This window comes from Prunus avium, chromosome 5 (assembly GCF_965620075.1).
Source record: "Prunus avium chromosome 5, drPruAviu1.hap1.1, whole genome shotgun sequence".
Taxonomy (NCBI): domain Eukaryota; kingdom Viridiplantae; phylum Streptophyta; class Magnoliopsida; order Rosales; family Rosaceae; genus Prunus; species Prunus avium.
The window spans coordinates 30,297,579-30,320,011 of NC_142288.1; the positions used below are offsets into that span (position 1 = coordinate 30,297,579).

The 22,433-nt window shown below is 38.3% G+C and overlaps 3 protein-coding genes across 5 annotated transcripts in view; 2 read left to right on the forward strand and 1 right to left on the reverse strand.

Moving 5' to 3' along the window:
• The window catches only part of LOC148294662 (uncharacterized), a 63,401-nt gene extending 62,040 nt beyond the window's left edge, over positions 1 to 1,361 (forward strand). The window contains exons 3-6 of one of the 3 annotated variants that reach the window (XR_015835916.1): positions 222 to 265; positions 413 to 488; positions 610 to 904; positions 1,210 to 1,361. Coding sequence is in view for 1 of the 3 variants with exons in the window: in XM_088253236.1 (XP_088109362.1) it covers positions 222 to 265; positions 413 to 488; positions 610 to 666 (177 nt within the window). In the remaining 2 variants the exon portion in view is untranslated. Of the gene's footprint in view, positions 1 to 221; positions 266 to 412; positions 489 to 609; positions 978 to 1,209 lie in introns of those variants that run through there. The other 2 variants (XR_015835917.1, XM_088253236.1) reach the window with 2 other exon arrangements.
• A 6,752-nt stretch (positions 1,362 to 8,113) lies between these two features.
• On the forward strand, positions 8,114 to 8,849 carry LOC148294664 (uncharacterized). Its single transcript, XM_088253833.1, has one exon. It carries the CDS (start codon positions 8,166 to 8,168, stop codon positions 8,847 to 8,849), a length of 684 nt encoding a protein of 227 aa, XP_088109959.1. The 5' UTR covers positions 8,114 to 8,165.
• Positions 8,850 to 15,243: 6,394 nt separating this feature from the next.
• On the reverse strand, positions 15,244 to 17,320 carry LOC148294665 (uncharacterized). The gene is made up of 2 exons (XM_088253150.1): positions 15,850 to 17,320; positions 15,244 to 15,559 (listed from the first exon to the last, which is right to left on the reverse strand). The coding sequence occupies exons 1-2, from the start codon at positions 16,829 to 16,831 to the stop codon at positions 15,525 to 15,527; spliced, it is 1,017 nt and encodes a 338-aa protein (XP_088109276.1). The 5' UTR covers positions 16,832 to 17,320; the 3' UTR covers positions 15,244 to 15,524.
• Positions 17,321 to 22,433: the final 5,113 nt, after the last annotated feature.

The window sequence follows — 22,433 nt, forward strand, 5'->3', positions numbered from 1 at the left end:
CCCAAAATCAAAAAAGTCCTTTTTGTCGTTTCTAAAGGAAAGAGATTGGGCCTGGGCTTAATAAATCTTTTTTCGACAATAAAATTATTTTTGTCCTATTTTCCAAATATGGTACAAACACATACTATATATTGGAAATCATGAAATGGAGTTAATTATGAAAGTAAATTGTACTGCCTATGATGGAGATTACTATCGAGTAAAGCGTTTGATTGGAGCAGGAGCAGATCCAAACAAGATGGATTATGATGGAAGGTCGCCTTTGGTATGAATCTAGATGCCCAAGCTACTAATTGATCTTTATAAATTAGAACAATGGTGTTAGAATAACATAAATTAACTTCTCTTTGATGACACCCCTGCTGATATGTATGTGCGTGTGGTTTACTTCATCTTTATTTGTTTCCCGCAGCTTGTTGCAGCATCAAAAGGGTATGAAGATATCACTCGTTTCCTTATTGATCAAGGAGCAGACGCTGAGATTTCAGGTGATCTTCTAACGAGCTCTGCAGAAAAATTCAACTGGATCATGTATTTTCTGAAGAAATCTTATTAGTTACTACTACTACTACTATTGTTGATTAACCCTGAATGTTACTTTAATATTAGATAAATTTGGGAACACTCCTTTGCTTGAAGCCATTAAAAATGGGCACGATCAAGTAGCTTCTTTACTTGTTAAGGCGGGGGCGTCGCTTACTATTGATGATGCTGGTGAATTTCTCTGTATTACGGTAGCAAGGAGGAATTTGGACCTTCTGAAAAGGCTCTTAGCGAATGACATTAACCCAAATACAAAAAATTATGATCAGCCAACAGCGCTTCACGTAGTTGCTTCAGAAGGCTTATATCCAATGGCAGAATTCCTTTTAGAAGCGGGAGCTAGTGTTCTATCAAAAGACAGGTACAATCTGAATGTTCATCTGGTTTGTGAGGCAGGGATGACTGACCTTATGGTCTTCTTGAAACTATTATTGTTTAAATATCAGCCCAATTGCGTATACCTAAAAGTAACATGATTACTGCCTTCTTTCTGCAACCAACACGTTTAAAACCATTTAATAGACGATTTAAAATCTTTATTTAAGCAACCAAGTTGTACTTGTATGTGTCCTGAAACTTTAGTGTATATATATATATAAGCTCCTTAAAAAAATAATTCCAACATGCATATTTAACCTTTCTAATTAGTCTACTTCCTGAGTGCAGATGGGGAAGCACTCCATTTGATGAAGCCCGTATTGGTGGAAATAAGAAACTAATCAAACTGCTTGAAGTTGCTAGAGCTTCGCAGTTGTCAGAGTTCTCTGATCAATATCATCAAGAAACTACCTAACCATGTCTATGATCAATGTGTTATGTGTATTATCGATAATATGTTTATCGATTAAATGATAAATGTTTGTAGGAGTTGGAACCAAAGTTATGAGATGTTGTCATGTTGATATATGTGTTGAGAATTTTGTTAGAATCTTTAATTCCCCTTTCGGTTTTCTAATGTGCGTACCTTGAAATGCATGGATTGAACTATTATTGTTTATCTGGCTTGACAATTCTCTCACTGGTATTGTAATAATCAAGGACCCAAGTAATTCTTGGATCATGGAAGTAATGCATGAATGCATGAAGTAATCTGGATTGGAATAGTAAAACGAAAGAAGCACAACTTTTATTCCCACAGATAGTCTTAGCTAGGTTACATAAATTAATGCATGAGCAACAGCTGCATGCAATATTATTGAAATCCAAATCAAAACAGAAGGAAAACTTAAGAAAATGCCACTTTCGCAGGGAATGCCATTGCATTTAGCGTATGCAACAAGCTTTTTAAACCCATAGGTGACCCTGATGGGATGAGTGAAATCTCGTGAGGGTTTCCAGCGAAGCTACCCACAAACATCAAATTAATTCCACATGAAGCGGTTCTGTTTGTGTCGTGTGGTAGAAGTTGTAGAAACTATCACCAGTGTAAAGGCCACCTTCCTTGTGGTAGGTAATAGTTGGCTGGATTCCGCTAATAAGAGTGTCATGCTGAGAGTAGTAGAAGGGAATGTCACATGAAGCCTTTGTTGCTAGCAGGCTCACCATCACCTTATGCATTGGCGGCACAACAACCGGGAACCGACGCTCAATTGTAGTTTGTGATTTGAGGTGTGGACCCCACTGGTAGGCTCCGTTAAAGTTTATGATTTGAGGTGTGGACCCCACTGGCGGACTCCCTCATCTTGTACGACGAATCGAGTGTCGGAGGTGGGGGTGGTTTGGATGAAGGCCGTGAAAGCGACGTCGTCGGCACTGGTATTCCAAGTACTATCCTCAGTGGCGGAGCCAGGAATCGTACCACAAGGGGTCTTAGTGTAAAAGTCCGAATAAAAATTTATGATAGAAAAAAATATTGAAAATGAAATCATAGTACTTTCCTTTATAATTCATAACGGAAACAACATTACAAGCTATAATTGTCTACGACAAGGTTTCATAAAAAATTTGTAGATATGATCTTCGGACCTCATCTCTCATATTAGCATCATAATCTATCATTCAAGTTCTTAATCCAGGGTCCGCTTGAAGATTACCCAAAACATCATCTAATTGACTTTGTCTTGAACTCGGACCCAAAACACCATCAAACTGACTTTGTCTTGAACTTGGAGTTCTTGAACTACCAACATTATCCGAACTACCCGAACCCGATGATGACTTTCTCTTAAAAAAACCGTTCCATAATAATTCTACATATACAAAATAATCAAAATAAATACTCACAACATAAACAAACCATCAACATAATCAAAATAATTATGAATTGGATTTCAATTAAATTAAATATATTCTACATATACAAAATAATGAAAATAATAACTCACAATATAAACAAAGAGTCTCGTTCTCTTGGACCCCTACGTAGTCACTCACCCTTAGATCTAATCTAAGGGCTAAGAAAAACTAATTTATAAAATCTATTTTGTTTTACTTTTTACTGACATATTAAATTAACTTAAACAAAAACCAAAAAGTCACTCATAGTAAAACACGTTCATCTTCCTCCCACCGCTCGCCGCCACAGCACCCATCCCCATACTTCTGATTTATCCATGGAGAAAATTTGTTTTGATTTAGATTTAGTTTGATTTGATCCATTGGATTAGTGATTGCATTTGGTTCTGATTTTCTGTATGCTTTCGAATCTGGAGTTAATATGTAAACCTAAAAAGTGTTTAATTTGATCATTCATATGCTATGGCTTGCTTGATTGCCTGAATGAATGTTTTGGATTAGAATACCAAGTTTAAAGTTTTAACTATGGTTATTCATTAAAATATAGTACGCAGAAATATTCCTTCAAATCAATTGGATTTCAATTAAATTAGTTGGGAGGAGATGGAGTTGAGGGTTTGAGGGAGGGGGGGATTGAGTTGGGAAGTTAGGGTTGGAGGAGAAAACAAAAAAAATTGGGGGTTTTAGAATGGAAGAATCGGGTCTGAAGCAGTGCCTAGCTAGAGAGGATACGCTGGCCCTTTTTTTTATTTTTTATTTAATTTCAGACCTGGCCCAAAACGACGTAGTTTTGGCCAGGTCATTTAAAAAAAATTCCCTGGGACAAAACGACGTCGTTTTGCCCAGGTTGTTTAAAGAAAAAACAGTCCCACGCGCAGCCTTCTTCTTCAGGTTGCAAGCCCTTCGTTCTTTCAGTCATTTCGTCGACCACTTGGTGTGCAACTCCAAGAGGTCGCACCAGCAGCTCCAAGGGACCTCTAAGCTTATTTCCATGGCTTCCAAGAGGTCGTGCGACCCCACTGACCCCACTGTGGCTCCGCCTCTGACTATCCTTGATGTCTAGATAGGAGAGCGAGATAGTTTGGGAGGCCCGTATTGGGGTGTGGTTTTCGTATTCTCCGATGGCCACGACCTGGTTGATGTCGGTTGTAGATCCTAGCATCGGCGAGGCGGAAATTGAGATCAGAGATGGTTGGTCTTCAGCATGCTAAAATGAATTTATCAAAAATGGTCTTCAGAGATGGTCGTCGGCACTGGTATTCCAAGTACTATCTTTAATCAAGTTGATGATGCCTGCAACTCTTCAGCATGCTAAAATGAATGGAAAATGCTAGGCTTACCACATCTTTCATACCACATTGTGTATCATTTTTCTAATAGAGGTGGGCCCCATTGTATTGGTGGGCTAAGATGTGGTATAAAAATGTGGTAAGCCTAGTATTACCCAAAATGAATTTATTAAAAATGAAATCATATTACAAAAGGATAATTACATTTTGAGCGACCCTACATCAGTAGCTCTTACTTACGAGTTCAATTTTCCTGTTACCACTTCTCCTGTGCCCACCCTGTTACCTATCTAATATTTTGACACATGTCCTTCTACTTAACTCTAAGTTAACAGTGTTAAGTTTAATTAAGTTAAATAATAAAAACTAATAATTGAAGGGCAAAAGAAAAAGCCAAGACCGAACTCGCACCCACCCTCAATCCTCAGCAACCCCAAACCAGTCGGCCACCAAAACTCTCCTTCTTGCCACTGGCAATTCCTTTTGTCTACCTTTGTCCCCCATTCTTTCTCTCTTTCCCTTGATTTCTTCGCTTCCCTCTCGATCTCTTTCTCTCTTTCGAAGAACAAGCTAGAAAAGTAAGGGAAGAATATAGTTCTGGATCTAGAATGAAGGGGAGAAAGAGAGAGAAAAGGCTTTTCCGACGACAAGGAGGAGAGGGGGCTGCGCCGGCAAGGTGGGGTTGTTGACGGATTGGGGGTGGGTGGGAGTTCGATGTTGGGTTTTCTTTTGTTAAAAAAAACAAAAAAACTAGAAGTTATCTCGTATTCAAGCCATAAACATGGCCACATGACTTCGCAGCTGCTTTAGAGCATTTGCCTTGTCTAGCTTCTTCATGAACATTGCCGAAAACATTTTGATTTCTCTGATGCTTTCCCTTCCTAGAAGATTTACAATGGGTCTCTTTTTTTTCCTTCAATTATTAGAGTTTTTATTTTTAATTTAATTAAAAGTTAACACTGTTAACTTGGGTTAACTGGAATGACATGTGTCAAAGAGTTAGATAGGTAACAGAGTGGGCACAGGAGAAATAGTAACAGAAAAATTGAACTCCTTACTTACCTATAGTATTTTCCTTTGATAAAAAAGAAAAAGTCAAATCACGGAATTCATGACTTTCCTATAGAACTTGCAAGAAAAACTTTTTTGATGTAGTACATATGGAGAGAGAGAGAGAGAGCAAGAAAGAAAAACGGAAAGGGTAAAGGAACTTTAAGTTGGACTGGTTGAGTTCAGGTCCAAAGTTGTAGTTGGGCTTAGGCCTCGTATTTCAGAATGAAAGAAGGGTCGGGCCTACTCTATATTTGGGCGCCAGTACATAGCCCATAAATTAAATACAAGCTCCTCTGCTATAGGCTAATTTTAGGTCTGTATGTACGGTGTGATGTGTGATCTCTAAATGATTGGTAATTAATCAATTAATTAAGTTTCTTAATTCATTTCTTATTTAGGGGAATGCTAGCAACCTTTTCTTCAACCTTCTCTTTTGAACTTTCTCTCTTTTCCTCATGACATGTGTCACTTTCCTCGTAAAAAAACAATGTAATTAATGCATCAAATAAGGTAACATTTGTTTCCAAATTTACCCTTATTTTTTCTATTGATTTTAATGTTTCCTTAAATTTATTATCCAAATTTGTTACAACTTTCTTATCACCTTGGTAAAAATTTAAATAAGAAAAAACATTAGTTTTTTTTTTCTTTTCTGAAAGATTCCAACAAATAAGACTTACCTAATTAATGGTTTAGAAAAAAAAAATTCAATAATCAGACTTACCGAATTAATGGTTTGAAAATGCAATCAATGAACTTCCTTAAAAGGATATATCTTTTGTGGATTTTTTTTTAGGTCATTATTGTGTTTTTTTTAAAACAAAAAAAAAACGTTTTTCCTCTTTAAAAAAATAGACTTTTTTTTATATAAAAAAACAGTAAGGGTCGGGCCTACTCTATATTTTGGCGCGAATACATAGCCCATAAATTAAATACAAGCTCCTCCTCTCTAGGCTAACTTTAGGTCTGTCTGTACGGTTGTGATGTGTGATTTTTAAATGATTGGTAATTAATCAATTAATTAAGCTTATTAATTCATTTCTTATTTAATATCCCTGATTTATTTTCAAGATGGGTCATAAACGCGTATGCTTTTTCCTTTTTTGTTTTCCAGGATATGGAGAGATGCATGCAGTGAATGTGATTATGTGAGGGAGATGATATTCATCATATTTTATGTGTCTTTTGACATGATTCCTGGTGCTTATCTGCTGGGTAACATGGCTGCACTGATTGTGAAAGGATCGAAAACAGAAAAGTTTAGGGACAAGATGACTGAACTAATCAAATACATGAACAAAAACAGGCTTGACAGGGGCATAAGTAAGGAAATTAAAAACCATCTCAGGTTACAGTATGACCGTAGCTACACCAAAGAAGTTCCACTGTTTAAGGGTTGCTCTTTATTTAGGCTTCATAAAGCAGTTTGTAAGCCACTGTCTTCAGTAATTTTATCTGATCTGATTAACAAAATGCTGACTTCGCTTCTTTTGTAGTAGAGGAATTTAACATATGTTTCTGGTTTATCAGGCAACCAGAATTCATGAGGAGTTTTTCCTTCTAGCAGAAGTGATTATAGAGCAGGGGCAAGCAGTTGATCAACTATACAATTTTACTTGTTTAGTCCCATTATGTCTATACCGTTATTCTGCTTTTAATGCATTTGCAGTACTGTGTTACGTGTTCTCAAACATAATAAAGTCTCTCTGTCCAAAATTGTCCTTAAATTGTATCAGTTTCTCAAGCATTGATCTTTGTGTCCCCATATGAATAATAATATGGTATCATGCTTTCATTTGCAGGGGAAATCAAGACAGCAAAGCCTCAAACCCTTCTGGTTGGGCTGGCTTCTTTTTAATCTTTTTAACCTGTTTTGTTGTTGGAATCAGCAAGTCAACTTTGTTCCATTTATTATTACTTCTTCCTCCCAAATTCCAATCACTGGCTTAGAAATTAGAATCCATGAATGATAAGCTTTACTTGTGATTTTATCTAAGGACGACCACAACATGGTTTTATCACCACTATTTAACACTTAAGAATTTCTCCATATTAAAATAATAATAAAAAACTTTTTTTTTTTTTCTTCATTGTAATTAGAACAAAATGCAGTAAGTTCTAAATCTTAATATCAAAATGATGTATGCTGGTTTTAATTTAATGGAAATCAAATTTATAATTGTTTGGATGAAATTTATGATTTATATGTATTGGTTTGATTTGTTGGATGAAGTTTTTACTTATTTTTGTTGATTAGGTGGTTGTGGTTTTTTCAATTTTTGGTTAATTGGTAGGTTTGGTTTGAAATTTTATGAATTGAAATCACTCAAAAACATACATAAAAAAAATGACAAATTGAAACATTCAAAGTATATTTTTTCAAGAAAGGAATAAAATTTGGAAGAGAAAAAATAGATAAGAAAAATAACCCATTCTTAAATTTTCTTTGAAACATTTACACTATGACCTTACGGGGTTCGGATCCTAGGTCCGTCACTGGGCATGGGCTGATTAATTGTTGGGCTGGCTGGGATTTTTCCTTGGGCTGTGGGCTGGTGGTGATATTTTAACATTCTCAGTGTCAATTATTCTCACTGGTCTTGTAATAATCAAGGACCCGAGTAATTCTTGGATCATGGAAGTAATGCATGAATGCATCAAGTAATCTGGATCGGAATAGTAAAACGAAAGAAGCACAACTTTTATTCTCACAGATAGTCTTAGCTATAGGTTACATAAATTAATGCATGAGCAGCAGCTGCATGCAATATTATTGAAACCCAAATCACAACAGAAGGGAAACTTAACAAAATGCCACTTTCATAGGGAACACGATTGCATTTAGCGTATGCAACAAGCCTTTTAAACCCATAAGTGACCATGATGGGACGAGTGAAGTCTCGTGAGGGTTTCCAGCGACGCTACCCACAAACATCTAACTTTACAGGATGATCATTTGTTTTCGAACTCAACGATTTGGTTGTCGCTGGGGTCTTTTTGGAGTGCGTAGACACGGGAACTGTCTACAGGGTTTGGCTCTATATAATGTCCGAGTTGCACGTGGAGGATTCGGTATTTGTCTTTTTCATCCTTCAGAGTCTTGAAGAGTGTACTGCTCCACGAGCTTTGATCTTCATTTGGCTCGACAGCGGAGGTGGCGGGGGTGGCGGGGGTTGCGGGGGTGGCGGGGGTTGGGGGGGTGGCGGGGGTTGGGGGGGTTTGGGGGGTGGCGGGGGTTGGGGGGGTTGCGGGGGTGGCGGGGGTTGGGGGGGTTGGGGGGGTTTGGGGGGTGGCGGGGGTGGCGGGGGTTGGGGGGGTTGGGGGGGTGGCGGGGGTGGCGGGGGTTGGGGGGGTTTGGGGGGTGGCGGGGGTGGCGGGGGTTGCGGGGGTGGCGGGGGTGGCGGGGGTTGGGGGGGTTTGGGGGGTGGCGGGGGTTGGGGGGGTTGCGGGGGTTTGGGGGGTGGCGGGGGTGGCGGGGGTTGCGGGGGTTGCGGGGGTGGCAGGGGTTGCGGGGGTTGGGGGGGTTGGGGGGGTGGCGGGGGTTGGGGGGGTGGCAGGGGTGGCGGGGGTGGCGGGGAGTGGGGGTGGAAGCTGTTCTATTTGTTTCGTTTGGTAGAAGTTGTAGAAACTTTCACCAGTGTAAAGGCCACCTTTCTTGTGGAAGGTAATAGGCTGGATTCCGCTAATAAGAGTGTCGTGCTGAGAGTAGTAGAAGGGAATGTCGCATGAAGCCTTTGTTGCTAGCAGTCTCACCGTCACCTTACTCCTCGGCGGCACAACAACCGGGACCCGACGCTCAATTTGAGTTTGTGATATGAGCAGTCTCACCCCCTCGATGTCTTGGTGTATGTAGCTCAAGTATCTGTTGTTCGTCTCTGATTTAAGCGCAAGAAATGTTTGTGGCAGTTGTAATGCCATTTCTGATGATCTCTCGCTCGCTCTTCAATATGAATATGATTAAAAAAAAATTATTAACTCACTTGTCTGTTTCTTTCTCTCTCGTTGTTTATTGCTTTCCCTAGCTCCAACCCGCTGTGCTATTTATAATCAAGCAAACCCAAACCATGCACATGCATGCAGCTTTCGCTTCTTGTTCTTGCTGTAAGTATTGCCCGCGAAAGCGAAACAGAGAAAATTGAAGCAAGCAAAAAAAGTCAAGCCAGGTGGCAGTTTTGAAAGGTCCAAGTAATAATATTCTTCAAATAAAACAAACTAAAGCGTGCTTCACGTTTTCAAATAAAACAAAGGTTGATTTCTTCTTTGTTGTTTCGGTGCTCAATGTGAACTTGATTTTGTAATTTCTAATGCTTGTACTTATGGGCCATAGCCATTTATCAATTATAATTATGTCATTAATTAGGATTGAACAACAAAGTTGTTGAGATGGTTACATACTTTAATTACAAACGTATGATAGGTTTAATTAGAGACGTATGATAAATTTAGGAGAGTGATACGTAGTTTGAATTGTTCCTTTTACACATGCACAGCTTCATTTTTTTTTTTAAAATTGAGAAAACCTTTTCTCTTAAGCAAAATCTGTTGGTTTTACGTAAGTTTAGGACAGTTGCAAACGATTGTTTTTAATTTAGACCCTACGAACAAATAAATCAAAGAAAAAAAAAGTAAAAGAAGAAGAGAATATAAATTCATCTATCTCAATTTATTGTGTGAAGCTTTTAAATTAATTTCAAATTAATATTAAATTTTATTTGTTTAGGTTTTCAATAAGATTAAGTTGGATCTGATGGCATCAGATAAGTCTTTGAATCACCCAATGTGATTGATTGATTGGAACGTATCCTTGTGATTGATTGAAACGTCATTGAGCACTTCCACCCTATCGCAAGGCAAGATCAAGGGTTTAGGATAAGATTTTATGTTGCCACGTGGCCATATTTATTATAAGATTCACATCTCAAATTTCAGATAAAATTTTCGGATAATTTGATTGCCACGTGTCCATATTTATTATACAATTTACATCTCACTCATCATACAATTGAAATACTCCCGATCCTTAATCAAGTACAAGGACGACTCAATTATTGAGACGGAGGCGGTTCCACTGAATCAAAATGTGAGGTTGTATTTTTCTTCAGAGGAAGTAATAGTGCCATTATTTCCGACATGGAGCGCACCACTGGAACCAACTGCTGGCATTGTTCACTTGAGGAGCCATGTGTAATGGTTTTCCTCTTTTTTATTTTGCCTTGAATAATGTATTTAAAAAAATGAAATTGGAAATGCAAGAAAATATATTTTTAAAAATAACATTAAATTGAATAAAACGACAATTTTTTTTTTTACATCGTTACCAAGATTTTGACCGCTTCAAACGTTTGTCCACGACCATCCGGCTTTGATGAAAGAGGTCATTTGTATTTTTACACAAATGGAATTTTGTAGTATAAAATTTGGTGTGGAAAGTAAATAATATTTGTAGGTATTAATGAAAAAAATTTCCAAAATTTCTTGATATTTTTATACAGATTTTTTTAGCCAAAAAATGGGCAACTATTGGATTGGAGGACATTTTTGGATCAGAGCCTTTAGGAGAAGCCATGTGGCTTGTAGCTGTCAGTTTCTAGCAGCGCTACGTCAGCACAAGATTTTCAATTTTTTTTAATTCTTGTGCTGACATTAGCATGATGTCAGCTGCCCGAAGGTACGTAGTACGACGGGCCAGATCTCCCCTTGGGTCCCACGCCTTGCCCGGGCTGGGTCTTGCGCGATGGAGCTGCCTTTCGGACCTAGAACACCCTCCTACCTGGGCTAGCCCCTTGCGCTGGACTTGCTCTAAGACAGAAGAATTAGCATGTCCTTATTATGTGAACTTCGTTAATAAATTTCTACTTTGTACTTGTGGAGGCCCTATGAATTAGGATTGAAAAACAAAGGTTCAAGGGATTGTTCCAGCTAATCTTTTTAACCTGTTTTGTTGTTGGAATCAGCAAGTCAACTTTGTTCCATTTATTATTACTTCTTCCTCCCAAATTCCAATCACTGGCTTAGAAATTAGAATCCATTAATGATAAGCTTTACTTGTGATTTTATCTAAGGATGACCACAACATGGTTTTATCACCACTATTTAACACTTAAGAATTTCTCCATATTAAAATAATAATAAAAAACTTTTTTTTTTCTTCATTGTAATTAGAACAAAATGCAGTAAGTTCTAAATCTTAATATCAAAATGATGTATGCTGGTTTTAATTTAATGGAAATCAAATTTATAATTGTTTGGATGAAATTTATGATTTATATGTATTGGTTTGATTTGTTGGATGAAGTTTTTACTTATTTTTGTTGATTAGGTGGTTGTGGTTTTTTCATTTTTTGGTTAATTGGTAGGTTTGGTTTGAAATTTTATGAATTGAAATCACTCAAAAACATACATAAAAAAAATGACAAATTGAAACATTCAAAGTATATTTTTTCAAGAAAGGAATAAAATTTGGAAGAGAAAAAATAGATAAGAAAAATAACCCATTCTTAAATTTTCTTTGAAACATTTACACTATGACCTTACGGGATTCGGATCTTAGGTCCGTCATTGGGCATGGGCTGATTAATTGTTGGGCTGGCTAGGATTTTTCCTTGGGTTGTGGGCTGGTGGTGATATTTTAACATTCTCAGTGTCAATTATTCTCACTGGTCTTGTAATAATCAAGGACCCGAGTAATTCTTGGATCATGGAAGTAATGCATGAATGCATCAAGTAATCTGGATCGGAATAGTAAAACGAAAGAAGCACAACTTTTATTCTCACAGATAGTCTTAGCTATAGGTTACATAAATTAATGCATGAGCAGTAGCTGCATGCAATATTATTGAAACTGCCAAAGATAGTGTAATTGAGAGAATAGAGATGAACTTGGAGAAGAAGATTTGCTGAGAATGCTAATCTGAAATTGTATTACTCACTTGAGAGTTATATGCAATTGTACATGGTTAATTAATAATTACATCTAGCACAAATCCTGGAAAGGTATCCCTAAAACATGGATGTGTAAACATCCCTAAAACAAGGATATGTAAACATGGAAAAGTAGAGAGATGGTAGACAAGCATTCCTTGGTTTAGGGTCTTGTCTATGTCTTGTCTTTGTCTTAACTAACACTCCCCCTCAAGTTGGTGCAAAGATATCACGCATGCCCAACTTGTCAAGTGAATCATAAAAAACTTTACTTGATACGGCCTTCGTCAGAATGTCGGCAAGTTGGTTTTTCGATTTTACAAACGGAAACTTAATTATACCCTTTTCAAGTTTCTCTTTGATGAAGTGTCGGTCGACTTCCACATGTTTGGTACGGTCGTGTTGTACTGGGTTATGTGCTATCTCGATAGCAGCTTTATTGTCACAGTACAAGTTTGTAGCCTTTAATGGTTTAACTCCAAGGTCCTTCAGTAAGTTCCGTAACCAGAGCAATTCACACAGTCCTTGAGCCATTCCCCTAAATTCTGCTTCAGCACTTGATCTAGCCACAACTTTTTGCTTCTTACTTCTCCAAGTGACTAAGTTGCCACCCACAAAAGTAAAATATCCAGAAGTAGAACGTCTATCTGTGATGGATCCTGCCCAATCAGCATCTGTGTATCCTTCTGGGTCCATATGTGTATGTTTGGAGAATATCAACCCTTTTGCAGGGGCAGCCTTCAAATACCTCATTATCCGTATTACTGCATTCATGTGTGCCTCACTTGGTTGATGCATAAACTGACTCACCATACTCACAGCATAAGCTATGTCGGGGCGTGTGTGTGATAGATAAATCAGTCGCCCAACCAATCTTTGATACCTTTCTTTGTCAGTGGGTACTTGGTCTGGATACATCCCTAACTTGTGGTTCTGCTCAATGGGTGTATCAGCTGGCTTACAATCAAGCATTCCAGTTTCTGTTAACAAGTCTAACACATATTTTCGCTGTGATAGAAATATGCCATGTTTTGATCTAGCAACTTCTATGCCAAGAAAATATTGTAACTCACCTAATTCCTTCATCTCAAATTTACTAGCAAGGAGCTTCTGCAGATTCTTCATTTCTTCATTGTCATTACCGGTAACCACCATATCATCAACATAGATGATAAGGGCCGTAAGTTTGTCACCACGACGCTTTAAGAATAAAGTGTGATCCGAGTGGCTTTGAGTGCCAAAGCTCTTCATAGAATCTGTGAATTTTCCAAACCAGGCTCGTGGTGATTGCTTTAGCCCATATAACGATTTTCTCAGCTTGCACACGGTGTTGGGACCGAGTGTCATAGAGGTCCCCGGTGGTGGTTCCATATACACTTCTTCTTGCAAGTCCCCGTGAAGAAATGCATTCTTTACATCATACTGCAGTAGTGGCCAGTCAAGATTTGCAGCCAATGACATGAGAACACGTACAGTGTTGGTCTTGGCAACAGGTGCAAATGTCTCTTGGTAGTCAATTCCATATGTTTGTGTATACCCTTTGGCCACTAATCGAGCTTTGTATCGATCTATGGATCCATCAGCTTTGTATTTAATGGTGTATATCCACCGACATCCAACTGGTTTCTTCCCTTGTGGCAACTGAACCATTTCCCATGTAGAATTTTTTTCCAGAGCTTCCATTTCAATTGCCATTGCTTCAGCCCATCTAGAATCTGTTATAGCATCCTGCCATTTATTTGGAACACATACAGTAGATAATTGATTGACAAATGATGCATATGACTTTGACAATCTATGAGTTGAAACATGGTTATTAATGGGATATTTAGACTTGGCAGTGAGGTCAGGACAATATTGAGGTTTGGGTTTTCCTCTAGTGGTCCTAGGTGGGAGAGTGTATGGTATAGTATTAGGTGCTTCAGGAATTACCTCAAGTGTTTCCTCATCATGAGACGATTGGTCCGATGGTTGAGAAGGAAGGGTTGTATTTTGTAGTTGATCACAGCAATCATTTGGATTGTCCCCTCCAGGATCTTCACCAAACAAGAACGACAGTTTTTCAGTACCTTCATCGCTGTAGCCATCTTCAAGTTCACTGATGTTTGGCGACCGGTCGCTGGGTTCTGTGCGACCGGTCGCTTTAGGGCAGAATCGATTTTCATTACAGGAGTCTTCGCGACCGGTCGCTTCTTGCCTACGACCGGTCGTTTCTTCACAGAGTCGATTTTCATTACAGGAGTCTTCGCGACCGGTCGCTTCTTGCCTACAACCGGTCGTTTTTTCACAGAGTCGAATTTCATTATAGCTGGAACGAGGCGACCGGTCGCTTGAGTCAGTGCGACCGGTCGTTTCTTCACAGAATCGTTTTTCACCAAGTCTGGAACAAGGCGACCGGTCGCTTGGGTCAGTGCGACCGGTCGTTTCTTCACAGACTTGATTTTTCTCTCCCTTTTTCTCTCCCTTCTCTTCATTCCTCCTCTCCCCCTGAAGAGAAGGGGGCTTAGAAGCTTCAAAGTATGATAAATCTTCATGGAATGTGGCATCCATAGTGACAAAGAGCTTGCGAGTAGGAGGATGGTAACACTTGTAGCCTTTTTGATTTGATCCATATCCAACGAACACACATCGAATGGCACAAGGGTCCAGCTTACTTCTATGATGAGATGGAACATTAGCATATACAACACAACCAAATATACGAGGAGGCAGCTTGAGGACTGTAGGAAGAGAGACGTGACGAGCCAAGGTATTCAATGGAGTTTCAAACTTCAAAACACTACTAGGTACCCGATTAATTACATAGACTGCAGAAAGAAGGGCATGTCCCCATAAGTAGTGAGGGACCGATTTATCCAGCATGTATGCACGAGTGACCTCAAGTAATTGTCGATTCTTTCGCTCTGCAACACCATTTTGTTGTGGAGTAAAAGATGTGGAGGTTTGATGAATGATGCCGTGGTCTCGGAAGAATTGTGCCAAGACATTGTTCACATATTCCCCACCATTATCAGACCGGAATACTTTGATGGAGGCTTGGAACTGTGTGGTAATCATAGCATGAAATTCACGGATTGCAGCGGAAACGTCACTTTTATGAGCTAGTAGATAAACCCAAGTCATGCGAGTGCAATCATCAATAAATGTAACAAACCATCTTTTGCCATTGGAAGAAACTTTAGCAGGACCCCAAACATCAGAGTGAACCAAATCAAAAGGAAATTCCGTTTTATTATCACTTAAGGGAAAAACAGTTCGATGGCTTTTGGCCAATACACAGGTTTCACACTGAAACTGATAATGATCTAAGCCACGAAACAAAGACGGAAACAAACGTTGAAGATAGCCAAAGGATGGATGTCCTAGGCGACGATGCCAAAGCCAAATCTGGTGTTTATTGCGAGCTTGTGAGCTTGAACCATGAGTATGAGCTGCCCTTGGTGGTGAAGAGACCGTCAAGGAATACAACCCCCCCCTCTTCGTTTACCATGCCCAATCGTCGCGTGAGTCGTGAGGTCCTGGAAAAGACAATGGGAAGGATAGAATGTGGCATAACAATTATGTGAGTCAAGTAATTTTCCAACAGACAGCAAATTGCAATTGATGGAGGGGACAAGTAGTGTATGAGATAAAGATAAGGAAGGGGAAAGTGATATAGTTCCTTCACCAGCAACATTAGAGGGAACTTCATTGGCACTAGTGATGTAAGGATGACGAGACTTAGAAGATATTGTGGAAAACATAGTAGAGTCAAAAGTCATATGATCAGTGGCACCTGTGTCAATTATCCATGTAGTGGGTTGTGTACCTGATTCGGAGTCGGAGAGTAGGGTGGAAGATGGAGGAGCATCGGTAGTTACAACACATGCTGCCTTGGGTGTTTTGTTGCGGGACTTGAGAGCATCCCACCACTCAGGATAACCATGAAGCTTAAAGCACTTCTCAACAAGATGATTACCACTACAATGAGTGCACTTCTGAGTTCCTTTTGCATCTTCAGTTTTGGGGTCCCGGGGGGGAAGTCCGGAGGACGTACGGTGTGGTGGCCGATATGGCTTGACCGCCATCGCACTCCCACCGCCAAGCATGGAAGATTGGCGATTGTCTTCTTCTACCACAAGTGCATAAGCTTCAATGACTGCTGGAAGCGGGTTCATGGCAAGGATCCGACTACGAACGGAATCAAAGTTGGGATCGAGTCCTCCCAAAAAATCGTACACACGTTCAACTTCAAGTGCTTGTTGGTGAAGAGCCACATAATCGGGATTGGTATATTTGCAGGGACGGAGGCTGTCAATTTCCTGCCATATTATGTGTAATTTTTCATAGAATACATTCACAGGTTCACCACTTTGAGAGGTGGTGACTGATTGACGACGGAGTTGGTACAACTTGGAGCTATTCTGTGTGACAGTATATGTCTTCCGAGCTGCGTCCCACACCGCATAAGCCGTTGAGCAGTGATCAAATAAGGCACGTACATTCTTGGTCATGGAGTTGAGGAGCCATGACTGCACCAAACAGTTGTCTTCATCCCAAGCTTCATAGCTAGGATCATCAATGGCAGGGGCAATCTTTTTACCATTAATGAAACCAGCCATACGACGAGCAGTGATGGCCAAGCGAACACTACGAGACCATGCAGGATAGTTGGACCCATCCAACTTATCAGGAGTAATTGGAGAGTAGTCATGAGAGGACCGGGGTGGTAGAGTGGTGGAGTCGATCTTGGTGGAGTCGATTTTAGAGGAGTCGCCCGTGGAGTTGATGGAGTCGTTGGTGTCACCCATGAGGTAAATATATAAAAGGATGTAGAGGAAGAAATAGCTTAAAACTTCAGCAAACAAGAGCACAAATAATGCTTGTGATCAAGATCAATTTTGAGGCAAGGCAAAGTATGAGATAGGGACAATACAACAGCAAGTTATGGGCAAGGATAGGTAGAGATTAGGCAAGAACAAGGTTATGCAAAGGCAACCAAAATCGATTGCTCTGATACCATGCCAAAGATAGTGTAATTGAGAGAATAGAGATGAACTTGGAGAAGAAGATTTGCTGAGAATGCTAATCTGAAATTGTATTACTCACTTGAGAGTTATATGCAATTGTACATGGTTAATTAATAATTACATCTAGCACAAATCCTGGAAAGGTATCCCTAAAACATGGATGTGTAAACATCCCTAAAACAAGGATATGTAAACATGGAAAAGTAGAGAGATGGTAGACAAGCATTCCTTGGTTTAGGGTCTTGTCTATGTCTTGTCTTTGTCTTAACTAACAGAAACCAAATCACAACAGAAGGGAAAACTTAAGAAAATGCCACTTTCGCAAGGAACGCGATTGCTTTTAGCGTGTGCAACAAGCCTTTTTAACCCATAAGTAACCCTGATGGGACGAGTGAAGTCTTGTGAGGGTTTCCAGCGACGCTACCCACAAACATCTAACTTTACAGGATGATCATTTCTTTTAGAACTCAACGATTTGGTTGTCGCTGGGGTCTTTTTGGAGTGCGTAGACACGGGAATTGTCTACAGGGTTTGGCTCTATATAATGTCCGAGTTGCACGTGGAGGATTCAGTATTTGTCTTTTTCATCCTTCACAATCTTGAAGAGTGTACTACTCCACGAGCTTTGATCTTCATTTGGCTCGACAGCGAGGGACACAATACGGTAACTGTTTTGGTCTACTCTCCTCCAGTATAGGCCGTTGGAGGATTTTATATTCACCTTTTCGCTACCGCCCGCCTCCAAATCGAAATTTGCGTTTGCGACTGTATCATCCTCTCCAGAGAATTGGAGAGTAGCATCCTCATTGCAGAGCAAGTATCTTTGGAGTTCGACTGATTTAATTGCATAAGACCCTAGTGCTGCCATTTCTGATGATCTCTAGCTCGTGCTTGAATATGATTGAGTTTTTTTTTTTTTCAATGTATACAAATGTAAACTCACTTCTCTCTTTCTTTCTCTCTCGTTGCTTATTGCTTTTCCTAGCTCCAACCTGCTGTGCTATTTATAATGACGCAAACCCAAACCATTCATGCAGCTTTCGCTTCTTGTTCTTGCTGTACGTATCCATAGTTGGGTTGGCCCGCGAAAGCGAAACAGAGAAAATTGAAGCCAGCAAAAAAAGTCAAGCCAGGTGGCAGTTTTGAAAGGTAAAAATAATAACAAACTAAAGTATGTTTCACGTCTTCAGATAAAACAAAGTTAAGCCTGGTATTTTCTTCTCTGCTATACTTAGGCCATCTCCAGTCATAAGGCTAAATGTAGTACAGGGCTAAAAATTTAGCATTCTAAAATATTAATTTTTAAAAATATAGTGCAGGACTGAATTTTTCCATCTCCAGCCATGCAGGGTTATATTTTAGGGTTCTCCTTATTTTATTATGAGTGCTGCTATTTCCACCCCCTTGTCCTATTTTCCCACTCACCTTATCTTTTCACCCACCATATAAATTTGAAAAAATATAATCCTATCTTCCCACCCACCGTTATTCCTAAAATACCCTTTAATTATTAATTCAAACAATTAAAAAAACAAAACAAAAAGAACCATCAACCACCGCCCACCAGCCCTCCCTCTTCCTCTCTCTCTCTCTCTCTCTCTCTCTTTAGAAAACAAGGAATATATAAGTTGATTGTGGATCTACCATAAGTTGATTGGGGTTCAGTTGGACTTGTGATCCATATCCCTCCAGCAAGTCTTATTTGCAAATCTCATCCGCTCATATAATTGACGGATTCGTGGTGGGAGGCGTTGACCAGGGGAGGTAGTGCTGGGTTCGTGATGGCTGGTGGTTTCTGTACGATCTTTTATTTTTTCAATTTTTTTATTCTTTTAATTTTGAGGAAGATGGAGACGACCCATATGAAAAGATTGAAGGATTGAGATTAAGATTACGTTGTTGATGTTAAGGAAGAAAAGGGCAAAATTTGAAAACGAACAACAGATGTTAAATAAGATTGTTCTTTAAATTTGTACATGAAAGATAGATGGAGGAAGGAATAGAAACAAAGAGGGAGACAGCAGCAACGGCCATGAAGGGGAATTGCCATCAGGGTTGGTGTGGGAGGGTTTTTTTCTTTTCTTTTCGTTTTTAAAATTTTATTGTAAAGGGGAATTGCCATAAGTTGATGAATGGTGAGTTCATCGCATTGCTTCCTTGATGTTGCAGTTGTGCAGGTTTGCATATTCGACTGTGCTTTCTTTTCTTTTTTTCCTTTATTTTTAAAAACTAATATATTGTTTTGTGAAAGAAAATAAATTTACTTTATACGAATTTTTAAATATGTTTTTTTCAAGTTCTTAGAAGTAATTTTACAAAGAGACAAATTTGTCTTTAAAATTTTAAAAATAAAGTGGGTGAGAAAATAGGACAGGTGGGTGGAAATAGCAGCACTGTTTATTATTTTGAGAAAAACTATGGTACAACACTCATACATTCCACAATTATGTATTATTTAATTTAATTAAACTACTATTTAAAGACAATATTCCATATATGACAAGATTTCTGATAAGATTTTGTGTCCACGTGGAACGTCTTATCCCGAACGAATCTTAATAATTTTTCGAGCTATGATTTTTGAGTGACACGTGTTGAATTTTTTATAATTTTTTTTCTTAAATAACACGAATTGAAACATTTAAAACATTTAAAAAGTATGTGTGAAAACATGAATTGAAAACATTTTAAACATTTAAAAATTGGAAACATAATTTTTCGGGCTCCAGCAGTCATGACCAATGTATTATTTAATTTAATTAAACTACTATTTAGAGAAAATATTCCATATATGACAAGATTTCTGATAAGATTTTGTGTCCACGTGGAACGTCTTATCCTGAAGGAATCTTAATAATTTTTCAGGCTATAATTTTTGAGTGACACGTTAAATAACACGAATTGAACATTTAAAACATTTAAAAAGTATGTGTGAAAACATGGATTGAAAACATTAAAAAAAAAATTGGAAACATAATTTTTCGGGCTCCAATAGTCATGACCAGTAATTTTTTATAATTTTTTCTTAAATAACACAAATTGAAAACATTTAAAAAGGCTTATATATATATATATATATCCAGCTGACATCATCAATGACATCATCACTTTTAATGTTGGCTATTGGATATGTATTAACACGAGATGATTCGTGCTCTTGCCCACACTTGATAATTTATCTTCTTCAAAAGCACATGCATGGGGCTCACAAAAAATAGGGCTTTTTTTTGAGGTTTTGGAGTTGGGTTTGTTTTAAGAAATTAATGGCAATTTTGTAATTTAAAAGAAGTTAAAAGCCTTTTTGTTATGTTGTAAATGGGTTTTTGGTGTGTTTCTAAAGTCCATTTCATATAGGGTTTTTTTTATATAATATGGGCTCCTATATTTGGTATAATAGTGAATCTTCCTATTATTAAATATCTCTTATAATTATGTCATTAATTAGGATTCAACAGCAAAGTTGTTGAGATGTTTACATGCTTTAATTACAGACATGTGATAGATTTTGTTTGTACCATATCTGACCCTCCACTCATCCAGTGACACGTGGACCAGAGAAACTCCCCAAGTGCCCAAGGCTTTGAACAATCAGCATCGGCTACCGGTGATATCGTCTGAAGGCAGCAAAAGGTCGCTACAGGCCCAACATAGACTACAATCGGTATCTCCTACCGATTCTGCAGAATCAACCTCGAAGCACCCGCCCGAAATATCTAAAGACTCGTGTCAACCTCATAGGGCCCTCCCACGAGTCCCACATCGAAATTAAGTACTAAGAGCATACAAAATGCCCTCTATAAATAGGCCCCTTCACTACAATATAGGGGTAAGACTTTTCAGCTTGACCTTTATACTAATATATTGTCAACATCTTTTCAGCTTGACAGTTGTGGACGATTGTTTTTAATTTCAACCCTACAAACAAATAAATCAAAGAAAAAAAAAGAAGAAGAGAATTATAATTCATATATTTCAATTTCTTGTGTGGAGTTTTTAAATTCATGTCAAATTAATATTAAATTTTATTTGTTTTGGCTCTTCAATAAGATTAAGTTCGATTTCCTTAAGCATCAGAAAAGTCTTTGAATTACCCAATGTGATTGATTGATTACCATGATTGAAACGTGATTAATAAATTTAGTAATTTTGAGTGACCCATAGGCATTTGCATTCATTCATTCATTCTAGATAGTAGAAAGTAGATAGACATCTCTAGTCATAAGGCTAAATATAGTTCATGGCTAAAAATTTAGCCGTCCAAAATATTAATTTTTTAAAGAATAGTGCAGGACTAAATTTTTCCATCTCCAATCATGTAGGACTATATTTTAAGGTCCTCCTTATTTTATTATTTTGAGAAAAACTATGGTACAACACTCATACATTCCACAACTATGTATTATTTAATTTAATTAAACTACTATTTAGAGACAATATTCCATATATGACAAGATTTCTGATAGACCTGGCAAATGGGTCGTGCTAACGGGTTTCAGGTCATGTTCGTGTCAACCCGTTAACTTAAAGGGTTAACACGACACGACCCGTTAAGTTAACGGGTGACAAATGCTAGACCCAAACATGAACCGTTACAATTCGCGAATATCCAACACAACCCGTTAAGAATAAACCAGAAAAAAAAAAAAAAAAAAAAAAAACCAACTATCATCGAGCTTAGCCACCAACCCTTCTCTCTGTCCTCTCCCCTAAATATCCATCTCATAAACACCATAAAACACCCCTCAAAACCCCAACCCACATTGATAGACTATGAAGACTTCTTCACTGGTTCTCAACTTTTACATTTAAAGAAAAGAAATTTGGATTCTAAATAGACACAGAGAGAAGAGAGAATGAAATAAATATAAATACAGAAGATGAAAACTTGGGAAATAGCAAGAAAAAGATATATGTGCCATGAAAGAAGAGGAAAACAAGAAGAGGAAAAAGAGATTGAGAGAGAGAGAAGACTAAAAAAAAATAAAGTGAAGACGAGAGATTCGGTGAGAGAAAGAAGAATAATAAAAAACAAAGTGAGTTAGGTGGGTGTTTTGTTTTTTTTAATATGAATTGTGATACAAAATTACAAAACTACCCTCCTTAACGGGTGGATAGCGAATATTCGCGAATGAACCCGACACGACCCTTTAACTTAACGGGTGGCTAATGGGTTCACCCGTTTTCAACCCGACCCAGTAAGCTCAACCCAAATACTAATAATTTTGTGCAAATTCGTGTTGTGTTAACGGATCATGTGCAATATTGCCAGGTTTAATTTCTAATAAGATTTTGTGTCCACGTGGAACGTCTTATCCTGAAGGAATCTTAATAATTTTTCGGGCTATGATTTTTGAGTGACACGTGTTGAATTTTTTATAATTTT

What these genes read in the sequence shown, in the direction of transcription:
- LOC148294664 (XM_088253833.1), top strand. Translation starts at nt 8,166, where the DNA reads ATGTCCGAGTTGCACGTGGAGGATTCGGTATTTGTCTTTTTCATCCTT.
- LOC148294665 (XM_088253150.1), bottom strand. Translation starts at nt 16,831, where the DNA reads ATGGGTGACACCAACGACTCCATCAACTCCACGGGCGACTCCTCTAAA. An exon ending in ACTCTCCGACTCCGAATCAG is followed by an intron (nt 15,560 to 15,849) that starts GTACACAACCCA and finishes TGTCTTTTCCAG; the next exon opens with GACCTCACGACTCACGCGAC.